This window comes from Myxocyprinus asiaticus, chromosome 30 (assembly GCF_019703515.2).
Source record: "Myxocyprinus asiaticus isolate MX2 ecotype Aquarium Trade chromosome 30, UBuf_Myxa_2, whole genome shotgun sequence".
NCBI lineage: Eukaryota > Metazoa > Chordata > Actinopteri > Cypriniformes > Catostomidae > Myxocyprinus > Myxocyprinus asiaticus.
The window spans coordinates 25,782,339-25,800,120 of record NC_059373.1 but is presented as its reverse complement, the minus strand read 5'-3'; the positions used below and the strand labels follow the sequence as shown (position 1 = coordinate 25,800,120).

Here is a 17,782-nt window from a genome sequence, read left to right as displayed (position 1 = left end):
AGTAAAATGGGGGAGAGTGGGAGAATGAGTGAGTAGGTGAAAGAGAGAAAAATAGGGTGACAAAGAGGAAGAGAGATATGGGAGGAGATACCATGTGAGGATAAAAAGCAAGTGGAAGTTGTTTAGCAGTTTTATGTGGTCTAACCGTATGTGTCCACTGGCAAGGAACGAGTGAAGTCGAGCGGGCATTTTCAATTAATTTTCAATGGGAGCCGAGCAACGGACTCGCATGGGGGATTGTGGGATTGACAGCGAAGCAGACGGTGAGAGCATCAGAAACTTGAGAAATACTCAAATTTATGTAAATAATAAGCGAAAATGCTGGGCAGCAGTGAATCATGAATGTGAAGGCAGTGATGACTGTTACAAGCATTTCAAAAATCTGCACATATTTCAGTGCTTAAAATCACATTGTTCCATATTTGTATATTTAATTTAGATTTCAAGAGCAGTTTTAACACTTTCATTAAAAGTTAAAAGTTTGTTAAATTAGGTTAATACCCTCAGTGACCTATATGAGAGTGCAGTGTTGAGATCCTTTGAAAATTTGGTTCAACATTTTAGGATTCCCAGATCTCAGTTCTTTAGGTATTTACAGCTGCGCCACCTGCTCTGTACTATATTTGGGAGTAGCATACAACCCCTTAAAGTGGCAGATACTCTGGGAGTGGTGATTACTACTTTTGGAAAAGGTCATGAGGCATCAGTGTATTACTCCCTGCTAATTCAGAGTCTGGGGGATGGAGCTTTAACTTCTATCAAGAGATTATGGGAGAAAGATTTAAACTTGGTATTGGAGGAAGGAGTGTGAGCTAGGATTCTAAAAAATGTCAAGTCTGCATCTAGAGATGCAAGGGTGCACCTTATACAATTCAAGATTTTACATAGATTCTATTTGACCCCCTCTAGATTGTACAGGCTTGGCCTTAAAGACACACCCACCTGCTGGCGATGCCAATCAAAAGATGGAGATACAACCCATGTTTTTTGGTGGTGTGTTAAGATCCAAGAATTTTGGTTGAAGGTTCAGAGTATTATGTGTGATGTATTGGGCACTCAAATTTCATTTTGCCCCAGACTCTGTATTTTAGGAGATGGGGCGGTCATCAATATAGCAGATAAACACATAAAAAACTGGGTTCTAACCAGTGTTATGATCGGCACACACATTTTTTTAAGGGGATGGAAGTTGGCTGGAGCACCCTCATTTCAAGAATGGTGCACGAAGATGGGGAGGGTGGCGGCTTTCGAGGAAGCGTCATGTAGAAGGCTGGGGAGTTGGGATTCATTTGATAGGAAATGGGGCAGCTATTTGGCATTTTTGGAGGGCTCTCGACGAGGGGCAGTGGAGAGAAAAGTTTAGTTTTAAATCTGTGTGATAATTATTTTTTATGTTTTTTTTGTGTGTGTGTGTCTATAATCATGTGTGACCACAGGGATGTTGTTGAGGGTCAGGGTGGGGTTCTAAAGTGTAATCATGCACATTTGATGACTTTATTGACAGTGTATTGAAAGCAATCACAGACTACACTAATTTTTGCAGACACACTCCTTAAGCAGCAGACCACTTGCATTTTGTGCAGTATAGAGCGGATTTCTTCTGCACCAGAGGACAGGTAGGGTAACAGAGAAAAGCTTCTAGAGATGTGGATGCTGCACAGCTCACTGGCTAAAGGGAAGCTCACCTTTACAGGTGTGAATGCCATTAACACTGTTGGGGCTGGAAGCACCATTGAGCTGAGGGGCACCTGGGAGAAAGACACACAAACACTCAGACACTGCCACAGTAATTCACAGGCATGCTTGAGCAGTACAAAAATACACAAGCAGCTAGACAAATTCAACACAGAGTGTTTAGAACACAGAGATACATATATACATATACATAAACATAAGCTCAAATCAGCAGTATGGAGGTTGGTAGAGCCCATAAAGTGGAGAATTGGGAACCAGATACACTAAATGGTATGTGGACACCCAACACCACAGCCACATGTGCTTATTGAATATTTAATTTCTAATTTTAAAAACTGTGGGCACTAATCTCTCTCCTTGCTGCTATAAAAGTGTCCACTCTTCTGGGACGGATTTCCATTAGATGTTGAAACATAGCAGCAGGGATTAGCTCCCATTCAGACACAAGAACATCACTTAATGTAGGCACTTATATTGGATGATTGGGCCTGGCTGTCTTTGTTCTAATTCATCCCAAAGGTGTTCAATGGCGTTTAGGTCTGGGCTTTTTGTAGGCCCAGTAATGTTCTTCCACACCAGACTTGGTAAAACATTTCTTTATGGACCTTGCTTAGTGTACACGGACATTGTCAGGCTGAAAAAGAAAATGGCCTTACCCAAACTACTGCCACAGAATTAGAAGCACACAGTTCTAAAGAATGTCACTGTATGCAGTAGCGTTAAGATTTGCCTTCAGTGGAATAACTTGAATAGCCAAATATGTTAATTAGAAGGGGGTGTCCACATACTTTTGGCCATTAATATAATTTCTAAGTGGAATGATCACAGTGGAAACACTAAGAATTAGCTACAAACAAACATGGAGCATTGGCCCTGAGCTTTCACTTTACGTTTTTTATTTTTTATTTTATTTTATTTAGGGATTTTTAGCCTTTAGTAGGCTGACAGGAAAGTAGGGGAGAGAGGGGTAACAGGATCAGGATTTAACCTGGGTCCCCGTGAGCCAATAGCTGTTATACAGTAAATGCCATAAGCAAGTGCAATAAGTAACCTTCTGCGCCACAGCTGCAACCACTTGGTTACGGTTCTTACCAGTCTTATTCTTTGGTGCTGTTATGTTAATAATCAGGCTCTCCAGTTGTGAACTGGTCTTGTTCAACTCCTGAATTTGACTTCCATGGGTCTCCCATTCCGTAAGAAGATCCTGCAAGGAGAATTCATAAGATGTGTAAATTAAAGCTTGCTTCCCAAAAACAGAAACTGATGTCAATACACTGTAAATAGCTTGCTTCCCTAAAAACAGTATCTGGAGTCAACACAATGTAAATAGTGAGAATTTTACCTTGAGCTGTTGTGCTCTCCTCTGCAGGCTCTCTGTGCTGAGGTTGGGCTCTTTGGCTGGCAGCTGTTCTTGTACTGTCTGCAACCACCTGAGGAGGGAGCCAGAGCGCGAACGAAACTCCACCAGCTGATGTACACAGCTCTGGATGGAATCAAACCTGTGTAGAAAACAATAGTAAGGTCAATATATAACAATTAACTAAGGCTGTCAATTTAATGGGATTAAAAAAAAAGAAAAGAAAAAGAAAAAAAAAAATGGTGCAATTAATGATGCCCACTAACCCCATATAAATCTCTTAAGATTTTTTTTTTTTTTTTATAGCATTGGAGCAATTTAATGCACCAACTTTCAGTTTATTGGTTTATGTTCAATTGAATGGAAATAAAACAAACAATATATCAAAAGCCACTTTTTGTCTATTTCTCCAGTTCTTCACAACTGCAGAAAAATCCCCAGTAAACTAACACCACCAGACATGCTTGAACAATTATCCCCTTCTATTAATATGGCAACATAGGAGGCAACTATTTTAAGTCTTGATGATAGATCAGGACTTTGTTTGGGATATTAAGCAGAGCCAGACTCCACTCCAGACTCTTATGTGGGCAGCAGGCATCTACTATTGTTAGCAGCAGTTGGGGTTGAAGGTCATGTCCTAACATGCTACTATTTACTATAAGTTTACATATCAATAATCCCACTTCCCACTCGCAAGTATTCCCAGAGACATGTGGAGTGGAGTCAGATTTGAACACATGACTGACTGTTTTATGATTCCTCTCTTGGGGCACTTGAAATGCTTGGAGAGAGAGAGGCATCTTAAGGAGGCGATGTGGTGGACTGGTTTCCATAGTGGAGGACATAGGGCTGTCAAATTAGGTTAGCCTGATGCAATTCTTTATGCCCAAAACTTTTCCAGTCCAGTCCATAGTGTATTTATGAAATTGGTCTAATTTTTGTCATGTCAAATGTCAAAGCAATTAAAGCAGGTGGGGCATCACATTTCAAGAAGAAACGACAACAGAGAATAGCTGGGAACAGCCTAATTATTCAGGAGGATAACATATATTTAAATTAGTGGTCAACCTATATGGGATTTTCAATGGTTTATATTTGGTCCCCTGTCCTAAATTTTGGGTTACAGTTTTGTCTAATCACAGTCTAGATTGTAAAATTATAAGTGGAAGGTTATGTTTTTACAACTCTCTCCACTCACCTCTCGTTGACATTGGATTCCAGGCATGCAAACTCCTCAGAAACCTCTTTGGTTGTGTCCAGAATGCTTTGCACATTAGCAAGGATCCCAGATTGGCTTACATCTGAACCAAGCTCGACAAATGATTTTAATTGACTTGACTCTTGAGTAATCTCTGATCTCACCTCCTTTAATGAATAACAAATAAATGATGAGACCTCACACTTTTGAAAGGGTCAATGTTTATTGGCCAGTGTTGGAAGGTAAGTGAATTTGAGACCATAAACCTTAATATCTAACCTCAATGGTCTGTCTGTAGTCTTCCATGCTGCAGTCTGGTTGGCCTACAGGGCTCAGAGCTCTTTCTCGGCTCTGTGTAAAGCTGCGGAGGTCTGTGCTCTGGCACTCAAAGCTCTCCAACTTGGGCAAAAGACCCCGCAACTCAGTCTCTCCTTTAGCCTGCTTGGCCTGGGCTGCAGCATAGCGCTGCCTAAGGTCCTGCAGTGCCCCCTGCAGGCCAGATGCTGTCGATGCATCTGCAGATTTCAGAAGCTTGGACACAGAATCACAGGTGGCATCTACACTGCCCTGCCTCGAAAGAAGCTCCTGACGTATTTTCTGAGGGGAGGGGGAAAGTGTCATACTTACATAAAACACAAAGAAAGTTTTTAGAACACTGGAAAAAGGAAAATTATGTTCAATACTAATGACTTTAAAGATTGACAAAATACCTGATTTTGTGTCAGGGCATCCTGAACTGCTTCGGCAGTGGGCTGGACTGGGCCAGGAGATAAAGGTAGGCCATCCAACCATGTCAGCAGTGCTTTAAGCCCCTCCTGAACACTGACTGACTGGGCAACAGCTGTCTGGAGCTGCTCAGCCCTCACTGTCACCGAATCAGACAGAGTTTCAAACCACTTCTCCAGAGCATCTGAAATGACCATAGGAAATATTATATATGTTGAACATGTATTTGTTTATCATTTGAGTAGCTGTATAATCAGCAGCATTTTGTATCGTCAGCAGGTCATTATGGCAAAATCCCCACAAGCTTATTAAGCTGAGCTAATTTGGACTGTATCACCCTGAAGGGGTTTATTTTTGCGATAATGACCGGCTGAATGTACATTATCCGACTTATTACATGGCTACTTACCAAATGAACAAATAAATAGAAGTAAAATGTTGAATTGAGTTGAAATTGAGCTACAGTATGTAGGAAATAGGTAGCTTCGGGTCAATTTCACAGTTAAGTTGTCATTATGCAAAAATATTAGACAGCAGAATGCAGCAATTAACCAATCAAGTATTCCAGAGAACCATGTAATAAATATGCACATACATGTATATAAATTCAACTAAGGAACAATAACCGCAAGTAGCGCAAATTAAGTAAGAAAGTATTAGTTGCTAATGGGAACTACCTGTTGTGTTGATAATATCGGATTTTTTGAGAGTCGGGGGCTCCTGAGCGCTAACCAGCTCTTTTCCTGCCCTCTTGACTTTTTCAAGCTGTACAGAACGCTCTGCCAGCTCATCCTGTAACAGCTGAGAGGACACAGCAAAAGAGAAAAAATGCTTATTAAGATTAAGGGTAAAGGAAACAACATTCTGTTTTGCCATTTGCACACCATTTATCCATCTGGTTTAATTGTTTGTGAGTTTTCTTCCATAATAAATCATCTGACCTGTACAGTATTAAGAGTACGTTGCAGTGTTTGGGTGTCTATTTGCTCTCCGCTGGGTTTAAATATGCTCTGATTCTGCTCTTGAGTGATTAGCCAGGACTCTAAAGAACCAGCCTCCTCTTGGTACAGCTGGTATCGCTCCAGGAGACCTGAGAGATGGGTGCCAAGTTCTGAGGACTAAAAAAAGGAACATGCAGGATTGAGTATATCAGTACGTATTCAGTGCGTTATATGCCATTGTAGGCTTTGTGTGTACCCACCTTGCTGTGCAATAAATTGTAGCGTTGTGTGGCTTCTTGTAGCTTGTCACTCACAAGTTGCCTGGTATCCTCAAGAACTGGATCAGAACTGCCCACCCTCTCCAGGGCCCCCTGAACAGAGTCCAGAACCTTCTGACCAGAGATAGTCACAAAGCGCAGGTCTGCTTTGTGACAGATGACATCCTCTGCAAGCTTTAAATACAGAGGAATACAGATATACTACATTTCTGTAGCATTTTATCCCTTATAATGGGCCGTCCACACAGAACACGTTTTTGTGTCCATCTGCACTGTTTTTTTAATTGTTTTTCTATGCAAACATGCACTTGATGGACGTGGGACACAAGAACGTGTTTGGTCTGACTTGTTTGGTTGTGACTTGACAATCATGAATATTGTGAATGACCCTCTTTTGCAGCTTAGATTCAATTAATGATTTGGTTGGGCCGGGGAGGGAGCTTTGTGTTGCGAATTTAGAGTACGTGTGCATTAAACTCTCATTCCATAAGAGCGAGGAATCCAGATTTCCAAAATGTGCACCTTTCTAAAGGGGAAAACATAAAGGGTTCCTTGTAACTCTACACCATCATCAATACATTTTGATACCTTTTTGTGCTCCTCCATCCTGTTTTTTAGGCCCTTTGCATCAGTTTCCCCTTCTCCGAGTGAGCGCAGCTCTTGTTCACTCTGATCCAGCCATGTTCCCAGGTTCCTGTGCTCCTGCATGAACTTGGCAAGCTCGTCTCTGAGGGTATCTGCATGCCTCAGTCTATCCTGACAACTCTGGAGGCGCTCCTGATGCTGACTCTGCAGCTGATCCAGCTTGGCCCGCAAGCGCTGCTTCTCTTCTGGTGGCACACTGGAGTCGGGTTGCTCCAGAAGGGAACGGACGGATTGGGCCACCTGCTGAAGGTGAGCCTGCTGAGCTTGTAACTGCTGCAGCTCAGTCTGGTAAAATAAACAAAGACAATATGTCAAAGGGCTGAACTAAGCAGTGCTGAACGATGTAATACAGTACATATTGAAACTTTGAGGTCTGACTGAAATTACTTTAGAACATACTTCAGATTAGAACTATCGAACTGAAAGAACTTTAGAATTGAGTTGCTACATTTGTAATTTTGAGAATTATAACATCTCTCCAAGAATCTGACCTGAAGCATGTCACTGTGAAAATTCAGGTTACTCTCTGGCAGTACAGATGAGTCAGGGACGGTCTCTCCAAGTGACCTCCTCTTTGACTCGTCGAGTGATGACAATTCTCTGAGCAGTGTGTCTATTTTTCCCTGAGTCTCCTGCATCTGCTCCTCTGCTTTTGCCTTGAGCAGAAGCAAATTATGACAATAAATGAAACAAATTAATAAAATATGCTCAAAAAATAAACCGAAAAAATTGCTGAAATCCTTACCCTCTGTGTGTTCTGCTGAAGTGTTGTGACGATGGCAGTGTCCACTTGAGCCAGTGAGGAGTGGATTGAGTTTGTGAGTGAGCTGTGCTGCTCCTTCATTTGTGAAAGAGCCCCCTGCAGTTTGGCTCTTTCCTGAGGACTCAAACTGTCACCCCGCTCAGCCAGGAACTCTTTGACTGAACGCATAGCCTCCATCAATGAGTCACTTTTGGTCTGAAGGTCCTTCTCCACCTCCTATAGTTACAGGGTACCAACAGAATGAAACAAACCGAAACAAATGAACTTATTTCTGAATAAATTCAAAAATAAGAGACAAGGTTTTGCGTAAGACATTTTTACAGTTTTTTTTTTTTTTTAATTTGCAATCACACATTAAGTCACAAATATTAACAGCAGTAATTGACAATATCTTTTTAGAGGTAGACATCAAATTAATCACTGTCTCACCTTAAGCTCTTTTTGCTTCTGTTGTAATGCATTTACATCACTTGACTCCACTCCCACTCTCTGATTGGCTAGGAGGCTGGCAGCACCAGCCAACCACATTGTGAGGTTCTCCAGTTTTTGAGAGCATTCTTCCTTCTGCTGCTGCACAACCTACATCCCACCACAGCGAAAAAGGGATAAGAGCCGAAAAACAATAAGAGATTAAGAAAACTTTACATTTGATAATTTATGATCAGAAATAAGACCCATCGATTTCTTAGTCACATGATTGTCTTTTTACCCCTCCATATAATACTTCTTTGTAAATCTGCCAAGTTTTCACACAGAGTAAACAATGTACAATGTTTGAGCATGATGTGTCCGAAGTCAACCCAAAGCAACCCGAATACAACACTATCTCGACAAGCCAGTAAAACAGAATAAAGACAGAAAAAATATCTTGTCAAACAATGAAACATCTTAGTTTGATATTTTCTATAAGGAAAGACAGGGAAAAAAACAAGCACGCTACACAGAGAGGTTGCTTTAAATCTTTAGCTTTTTCCAAAGCACTTGTCTTCTCTGGCAATCTGTAAGAGCAAGGCAGACAGGTTAATTCACATGTGTATTAGTACACACAATACACTCATACGCATTCGGCAAAATCAAGTTTAAAACGCTGGTGGCTAGAGAAGCATTATTAGACCAACAGATAATACTATAAAATTTAGTGAACTAGCACTGATTTTTAAATGCATGTGGAGATTATATTCAGTTTCAAATGCAGCATTCATGCTAACATGTATGGATGAATCAGTAGTGTGGTTAACCTTTAACAGTTGTTTTATATTTAATGCAGTATTTGGTTATTGTGAAGTGCCAAATTTGAAGCAAAAAAGAAAATCCCTTCTGTGTTTAACATGGCAGCACAAGCTGTTATTCATCGGTTTTTCAAACCTCACTATCCCTTGCAGTTTGTCGCTTTTTCTCCTCTTTCTCTTCTTTTTCTTTCTGCTCTTTCCTCATTCGTTCATCCTCTCTCTCTTGCTGGGCTGACAGTGCTTCTGCCCTGGCATGAGTGTGACCAACAGCCAGGTGAAACACCCTCTGAAGCTGTTCCAGTTGTCCAAGAAGATGCCTGCACTGATCAGGAAGTAGGTCCTGAGCATGCTCAGAGATAAACACCTGGATTTTGAACACCACAGTGCTGACGTCAGTGGATCGGGCTGCAAGAGCATTCTGTAACTCCTGTTAGGAAAAGAAGGATACAAAAATGCCATGAATGTAACTATAAATGTAAATTTATGGAAAAGCTAGGCAACCAAGATATTATCAACCTTGAGGTTTTACCTTGCACAACTGTTGTTTATAAGTGATCTGTGCAGAAATGCTCTTATCTGCTGCTGTCTGTCCATCTACCCCTGTTTCCTTCTCCATTTGTATCTCCATCTTCTTAAGCCAGCTGAGAAGGTTGTTCACTTGCTCTTCCAAAGACTTCATCTTACTATTTACAGCTTCCTGTAAGAATATTAATATTTCACATATTTAACAGACTGTAAAGACCCTAATTTGGAATGAAGCAATGCTTTTTTTTTTCTTACTTTTTGTGCATCACGTTGTGCTTGCAACCCCTGCAACGCACTCTGGCCAAGGTCCCTGGTTGCACAGTATGCTCTGGCTAAACTTCGCCCATCCTTCTCAAGAGCCATAAGCAGCTGAGGTGGGACATCCTGAGAGTGAGACTCCAACAGCTGCATTGCTGCTTCAGTCTCCTTGTGCACTTCTGTTTCCAGGTCACTAATTTCCAGGAAAAGGATCTGAATAGAGAGTAAATTAAAATGAGTACAGACCTTGTTAGCTTAAACAATTAAATTTGTGAGATGTCGAATATTTGTTATACAAAGCTTTTACCTCTGTCTGTCTGATTATGTCATCAAGTGTGATGAGACTTCGACCAGCAGACTGTTGTTGTTGTTGTTTAAGACGGACCTCAATGTGTCTCACCATGGAGAGCAGAGCCACAATCTGTTGGTCATGTTCTAAGCACTCTTGGCGGGCCAGTGAGTACTGAAAAGAGATTCAAGAAAAAGTCAAATACAATTTTTAATGAATAATATTCAAATTAAAGTTTCAGAACCTGAAGAAAGATGTTCAGAACTACTCCTTACCTTTCTAGCCTTTGTAGTATCCCTGTTCTGTTGTTCAGTTTTCATTTGATTTTTTTTAGGTTGCTTTTCCACTAAACCCTCTGCACACTCTTCCACCTCTTCTTTCTGTGTGGTAACAGGCACTGGGATCTCCTCCATTAGGGATAGTCCAGCAATGTTAGATTCTCTGACAGATGTTTCATCAATGGCTTCATTGAAAGGGGACTTGTCATTTCTTTTTTGATGAAGTTCATTGCTTACTTTCCCCATTGCTGTTTTGGTAATTTGCAAAGGAGTACATACCTCACTTGACAACAGTAATAATTTAGTGTCTTCAGGACTTTCAGTCAAAACAGTGTCTAAGGTCAATTCAGCTGTTGTGTTGAACAACTTTTCATCTTCTGTATATAATGGCTCAATGTTTTGTTCTATTGCTCTTCTTTCTTTGACGTGCACATGTAAATTCTGGATTGGATTAAGTCTTTCCTGGTTTATGTCCTCAATGTCATCGGAGGTCTTTGTAGAATATGAAATAGTTTGATTTTCATCACCACTTAATTTTCTGTTTGTATGCTTGTCAAGCTCAACTTCTTCCTGTTCATGAAGCTGTGCTTTATCTGTGGAGCATGCAAGAGAATCAGCCCCATGTAGAATTTTCTCTGCCACTAACTTTTTAGCCTTCATTTCTTGCCCTGTCTGGTGGAGTTTGTTATATAGCTTTTTACTTTGAGGAGATTCTGGGCCTGTCTTTTCTACAATGGATTCCTCATGGATGGTCATCTGCAGTTCTCCATGACTAGCGCCTTGCCGCATTGCTTCTAATTCTTCAGCAGCCTGTTTATCGCTGACTCCTCGCTCAAACACCTTCCTAAGAATGCTTTCTTTAGCCTTCATCAAAAGTCTTTCTTTCTGTGCCATTGCCTGGTTGACTTTCTCGCGTAGCTTCTCATTTTCTTTGTCAACTGAATGATTACTTTGAGGCTGGAACTCATGAATCATTGTCTTCTGCTCTTTCTTAGTCTCATCATGTGTTTCAACTTCTGCTTCAACAACAAACATTTGCTTAACTTTATGTTTATTCTTCTTCTTCTTCTTTTCAAATTGCTCTGGATCCTTAGAGATATCAATAGCTTCTTGATCCTGCTCTGTTTTCTCCATTTCAGTCATGATGATGTGCTGTGTTTGAGTCTTCTCTTTCTGCTCTGTGTTTACATTAAACTGCAGATGATTAGATTCATGTTTGGGGGTCTCAGTTTCATTAGCAGTTTTAGCCATCCCAAATTCCAAAGCTTTGTCTTGAACATTCTCATTGCTTCCTGAGACAGGTGCATAGCTTGTTTGGGGTATCTCTGATAGCTCTACTTTATTCACCTTTTCTACTTTGTCATCTTTCACAATAGGCTCCTGACCAGTGGCAAGGGCATCTTTTTCACTAATCTCAGTATTAACTATAGGTGAAACTATAGCTGTCCGACATCCACCAGAGATTACTGAAGCCTGCAGATTTTCATAATTTTTATTTTCCATTTTAGCTTGCTTACTATTTTTTCCTCTACCTTTCTTCTTTCCTGGTACTTTTACAGTCTGTGTGGGTGTGGAAGCAGATTCATCCAATTTAGCCTTCTGGCTGTCCATGTTGTCAATTTTGCTCTCTGACTGATGTGCTTCTCCCTTGAAACTATGCCCTTCTATTTTCTCTGTAGATGGGGCTTGTTCCTTGTACAAACCATCAGCTGGGTTTGAGAAAATGGTCTTAGAGACTGTAGATTCATTCACTGTCTGCCTCTGGACCTCTGTCTCTGCAGTATGATCATGGGAATTTGAGTTATTATTTCTCACCACTTTACATTTGATCTCAGAAATCTGTTGCATTTGGTCAGGGCTTTGACTTGGGTGAAGTGATTTGATTTCTTTGTTAAGGGGCTTTATCTCTTCAATGGCCTGCTGAAGCCTTTTTTCTGCTTTCAAGGCAAATTCAGTCAGTACCTCTAATGTTGCATCAGTGCTGTTCTGAATCATTTCATGTGATGAGTCTACATCAAACACTCGTTCCTTGCTTTTTGAATCAGGACACTGCTCAAATATCCCAACACTTAAGGTATTTTCAAGATCCTCTTTTTTCAGGAGATCAGCATTTTTTATTTGAGACTCTGAAGAATGTGGTGGTGAATTACTCATTAGATTTATTTCAGGAGTCATTTTATTAGGGCTGACCTGATCTGATACCAGCTCAGGAACAAGAGGAAAAGACATTCCATTTGTTGAGGAGACCGATACTTTGGAACTTTCCATTTCATCTTCATCTACATGCGCTATGTTGTCATAAAGCTCTGCAGCCATTTCTCTAGAAATGAGTCCATCTTCAATTGCCTCAGTAATGTTTGGGACTCTGTGTCCACTGGCTGGATCAATCAATCCCCCTTTCAAGACCTGATTTGCAGCAATACATTTAGCCATCTCTTCATTAACAAAGCCTTTCTTAACAGCCTCTGGAAGAGACAAACGCTTTCCACTATAAATGTCAATAATACCCCCTGTATCTGCTTGACTTTGCAATACTCTCAATGCAGGAATGGGATCCACTTGGCCTACTTTAACTGCCTGTGGTAAGCTCATTATATCATCAGTTTTTTTATTTAGGACACCCCTGAAAGGCCTTACTTCAAGGAACCTCTGTCCTGTCTTAATGTCAATCTTAGCCTGATTAATCACCTCAGAGTAAGGCACAATATGAGCATTATGAGGGTCCAACACAGTGCTTCTCACATTGGGTGAAGCCATGGCTCGTTGGCTTGTTTCGTCATCTAGGAGGCATTTGAAAACAGCCTCAGTCAAAGTAAGCCTGGTTTTCGATGAATCATCATAGAAAGAGCCTGTAGATGCATGGAGAAGTGTATTATCTGGATCTAAACTAAACGGTTTTTGGCCCTTGAAAGCCTTTTCAAGTTCTTCTAACTTTGGAGCAATTGTATGATCCACAAGACCTCGTTCTAGTGCATCAGCAACACTGAGGCGAACACCAGAGCCATGATGCACAATGCCACCTTCTGCAACCTGCTGACATAAAACCTGCTGAGCCACCTCCTGTCCAATTATGCCTTTCTTAATGGCTTCTTCTAATAGCACAGCTTTTTTGGTTTTTGGGTCAATCACTCCAGCCATTTGTAACTGTAATGCCAACTTGGTGTACACTGCATTTGAATCTGAACCTTTCCCATGGCATACCTTTTCCAGTGCAAGAAGCTCCTCTTTTCTGCACTCCTCAATCAACCCAAGGTTGGCTGCAAGGGTAACTGATACCTTCTTGTCCGTTCGAAGGTCAACTATACCCCCTGACACAACCTGGGCTTCAAGGAGCCGGGCTGCCGTATCTGAGTCCAAAAGGCCTGCCTCAGTAGCATGCCTTATTGAACAGATTCGACCATGCTCAACATCTATCACACCGGCTAAAGTCTTTTCTGAACGAAGCACACAGGTAATCAAGTCCTCATCCAACAGGCCTTCTTGCATCACATTCTCAACACTTAGTGACTTACAAGCATTACCATCCAGGAAACCACCAAAAAGACCAGCTTTTGCCATAAGCTTAATAGCAGTATGCCCTGAAAGCAAACCCTGAGCCAAAGCTTCATCCAAAATAACTTTCTGCCCATATACAGTTAAGAAACCACCATGTTTTAGCTCCAAAGCCATACACTCCAGCTTCACATCGTCACTTGGTTCCACTGACAAAGTCTTAATTTCTGATGGGTTTAATTTCTCAGTATTTATAACTTTATCATGTTGATCAAAGATGTTTTTCTTTACCTCTTGTTCAACCATTTCCTTTAATTCTTCTGACTGTTTTGCAGTCTTAAGCAACTGAGATTGGTCTGACTTGACATTAAGGTGATCACACTGTCTTAATTTTGAGGTGTCTTGGAATGAAGAATGTGCACTGCTTTCATCCATATCCATAAATAATCCACTACTCTCTGCTTGTTCCATCTTTACACCACACTTAGTTGTAGGGTCATTTAAGGTTGAATCTTTAATCTGATTTTTAGAAAATGCAACATTCACTAATTTTGTCATTAGTAGGGCTGAGCTTGTATGTGAAGGCTTAATAAACGTTTCGTCTGTGCCAGTCGAGGGTGCAAGATCTTCCTCTGCTTTTTCTGAAGGTTCCCCCATATCAGTGTTTTTACTACTATCTGCTTGTTCTCTCTTTAGACTTTGCTTAGTTTTAGGTTCATTTACTGTTGAACCTATAACCTGATTCTGAAAAAGCATAACATTCCCCGACATAGTCGTTGGTAAGGCCAAGCTTGTAAGTGAAGGCATAAAGGTTTGGTCTGTGCCTGTCAAGGGTGCAAGATCTTCCTTTGCTCTTTCTATAGATTCCCCCACAGCAGCATTCTTACTGGAAATTTTGTCATTTTTAATATTGGGTTCTTCATTCTCTCCTGATGATAGAACGTTCTCATGCCAACCCACTTTAGATGAAGGCTCTATAAAGGTTTGTTCTGTGCCTATCAAGGGTGAAATATCTTCCCATGATTGTTCTTTAGTCTCCCCCATATAAATGTTCTTGCTGGCAATTTCATCTGTTTTAATCTTGAGTTGTTTATACTCTCCTGACAGCAGAATTTTCTCTTGGCAAATTACTTCATGTGAAGGCTCTATAAAGGCTCTGTCTGTGCCTGTCCAGGGTACAAGATGTTCCTCTGCTTTTTCTACAGTCTCTTTTGTGTCATTGCTCTTGCAGGAAATTTCATTTTCAATACTCTTGGGTTGTTCATACCCTCCTGCTGACAGAATTTTCTTTTGCCAAATGTCTTTATGCAGAGGCTCTATAAAGGCTCTGTCTGTGCTTGTCCTAGGAACAATTTCATCCTCTGCTCTTTTTATAGCCTCTTTTGTATGAGTGTTTTTGCAGGAAATTTCATATTTAATACTCTTGGGTTGTTCATACTCTCTTGCTGGCAGATTGTTTCCTTGCCAAGTATCTTTATGAGTAGGCTCTATAAAGGCTCTTTTTGTATCTGGTAAGGGTGCAAGATCCTTTTCTTCTCTATCTGCCTCTCCCTCAACAGTTTTCCTGAAGGCCATTCCATATTTTTTAATCTCAGGTTCTTCATACTCTCCTGATGCCAGAAATTTCTCTTGCCAGTTCTCTTTCGGTGGAGGCTCTATAACGGCTATGTCTGTGCCCATCAAGAGTTCAAGATCTTCCTTTTCTCTTTCTATGGTCTTTCCCATATCAGTATTCCTGCTGGCAATTTTATTTTTCAAAATCTTGGGTTCTTCAAACACTTTTGTTGACACACCTTCCTCATGCCAAACCACTTTAAGTAAAGGCTCTTTAAAGATGTGCACCGTGTCTGTCAAGGTTGTAAGATCTTCCTCCGCTCTTTCAATAGTCTCACCAACAGAAATATTTTTGCTGGCAATTTTATCTTTCTTAATGTTGGGTTCTTCATACTCTTCTGAGGACAGAACTTTCTCTTGACAAACCTCTATAGGTGAAGGCTCTACAAAGGCTCTGTCTGTGTCTTTCAAGGATGCAAGATCTTCCACTTCTCTTTCTATGGTCTTTTCCATTTCAGTTTTCCTCTTGACAATTTCATCTTTCTTAATCCTTGGTTCTTCATACTCTCCTGCAGACAATTTTGTCTCTTGACAAACCACTTTATGTGAAGGCTCTATAAAGGTTTGATCTGTACCTTTCAAGGGTGTGATATCTGCCTCTGCTTTTTCTGTAGTCTCTACCATATCAATATTCTTCCTGGCAATTTCATCTTGTATGACCTTAGGTTGTTTATACTCTCCAGATGACAGAACCTTTACTTGCCAAACCTCTTTATATGAAGGCTCTGTTAAGGCTCTGTCTGTGTGCACCATGGGAACAAGATCTTTCTCTGCTATTTCTATAGTCTCACCCATATCATTATTCTTCATGAGAATTTCATCTTTTTTTATCTTAAGTTCTTCATTCTCTTCTGATAACAGAATGTTGTCTTCAAAATCCTCTTCAAACTTGCTAAAAGTTAAGCTGTCTGCTCTAACTCTTATATTGTCACCATTTTCTTGTTGGGTTGGTGTGGCAAGGTTTGCCGTTTGAAACTTTTCAGATATTAGTTCTACCAACTCTGGTTCTAGCAGGACTAGACGTTCTCCTGTGTGAGCATCAATGTAGCTATGCATCATCAAGTGAGTGAGAAGCTGGTTTTCAAACTGCTCTTTTGACCTGCCTTCCTCTGTGATGGAAGAGTCATAATGGATATCTGCATGTGAGGCAGGGGATGATGAAGAGGAGGCAGATCCGCAACTCAAGCAATTCATATGTGAGGAACCTGACTGAGTCAAATGGGGAAGGACATCTGGGACCTGGGTCTGTCTCAGGATGTCTACTGCCTGTTGTTCAAGTATCTCCTTAGCTTGATCCAGAGGGACTACCTGCCCAATGTCAGCCAGGTATACTGCACCAACAGAATGACGTTTACTCAGGACTTTCAAGGCAAGCTCTCTATTGAAAATGCCTTGCTGTAGTGCCTCACTTACAGGGAGCAGCTTCCCTGATTCTGGCCACAGTATTGCCTTAAAAGACTGCAGAGATTCCAGCACACACAAGGCTGTGCGAGAAGAGAGAAGGTCTCTTTGTATGGCCTCGTCCAACATCAGACGCTCTCCACTGACTGGATCTATTATTCCCCCAGCTTGTAGCTGTCGTGTCATGAGGGTGCAGGCTAGGTCCTGATCCATCAGGCCATACCGCACAGCCTCATTGACAGTCAATCTGTGTCCTGAGCGAGGGTCACTAATACCGCCTGCGAACAACTGAGCCTCCAGAAGTCGAACTGTGACATGTCGGTCGATGAGCCCTTCTTGAACAGCATGGAATATTCCTACCTTTCTGCCAGAGTATAAGCAGACAGTACCTCCTGGCATCTGTTTAACTGGAAACAAGCGCAGACCTGTCTCCTGATTGATAACACATCGCTGCTGAAAGTCTACAAGAGTTAGTTTTTCTGCTGTATTAGGATCAATAAGCTCTCGTCGATTAAGACTGGTTTGCAACTTATGGCAAAGAGTGGCGGATAGCAATCCCCTCTGTCTTGCAATATCCAGAATGACAGTTTCTCCACTGGAACCAACCTTGAGGCCACCAGTGCTTATTTGCAGCTCAAGTATACGAAGCCCCACCAGCTCCTTTAAGACACCTTCTTCCATAGCAGCAGCTACTTGTAATACCTTACCCTCAGCAAAGTTTGCCTTGTCGACAAGACAAAGGGCAGTCTCCAACTCTACCAGAGATTGGTAGGTATGTTTATCAATCAAACCAATAGCAAGACCCTTCTCTAATGAGAGGATGCCAGGGGAGTCTGGCTGGAATAGACCACCCATGATGAGCTGTGCCTCCAGCAGTACATGACAGGTGTCCTGGTCTATGAGGCCTCGCTGTGCTGCCTGGAAAACTGAAAAGGTTTCCATGGAGCCAAGGTCAATTACTCCAACAATGATTTCTTGGCCCTGTGTGAAGAAATACTTTGCATAAAGATCATAATTTTATGAATGGTTCTTATTTGATTTTACATGTAATTTAATTTGCAGTATTACTAAGAGGGAGGAGGAAAATGCC

The 17,782-nt window shown here is 41.2% G+C and overlaps 1 protein-coding gene across 13 annotated transcripts in view; it reads right to left on the bottom strand.

Moving 5' to 3' along the window:
• LOC127420801 (microtubule-actin cross-linking factor 1-like) overlaps nt 1–17,782 on the bottom strand; it is a 223,513-nt gene that overhangs the window by 64,730 nt on the left and 141,001 nt on the right. For 10 of the 13 annotated variants that reach the window (XM_051663338.1, XM_051663342.1, XM_051663345.1 and 7 more), the window contains 18 exons: nt 10,183–17,673; nt 9,926–10,081; nt 9,616–9,831; nt 9,365–9,532; nt 8,972–9,262; nt 8,036–8,185; nt 7,589–7,822; nt 7,335–7,499; nt 6,787–7,128; nt 6,181–6,372; nt 5,921–6,097; nt 5,657–5,780; nt 4,964–5,163; nt 4,533–4,850; nt 4,254–4,420; nt 3,038–3,194; nt 2,788–2,899; nt 1,686–1,748 (listed from right to left, as the gene is read on the bottom strand). In XM_051663338.1, coding sequence (XP_051519298.1) covers nt 1,686–1,748; nt 2,788–2,899; nt 3,038–3,194; nt 4,254–4,420; nt 4,533–4,850; nt 4,964–5,163; nt 5,657–5,780; nt 5,921–6,097; nt 6,181–6,372; nt 6,787–7,128; nt 7,335–7,499; nt 7,589–7,822; nt 8,036–8,185; nt 8,972–9,262; nt 9,365–9,532; nt 9,616–9,831; nt 9,926–10,081; nt 10,183–17,673 — 10,723 coding nt within the window. The remainder of the gene's footprint in view (nt 1–1,685; nt 1,749–2,787; nt 2,900–3,037; nt 3,195–4,253; nt 4,421–4,532; nt 4,851–4,963; nt 5,164–5,656; nt 5,781–5,920; nt 6,098–6,180; nt 6,373–6,786; nt 7,129–7,334; nt 7,500–7,588; nt 7,823–8,035; nt 8,186–8,971; nt 9,263–9,364; nt 9,533–9,615; nt 9,832–9,925; nt 10,082–10,182; nt 17,674–17,782) is intronic. The other 3 variants (XM_051663340.1, XM_051663349.1, XM_051663348.1) reach the window with 2 other exon arrangements.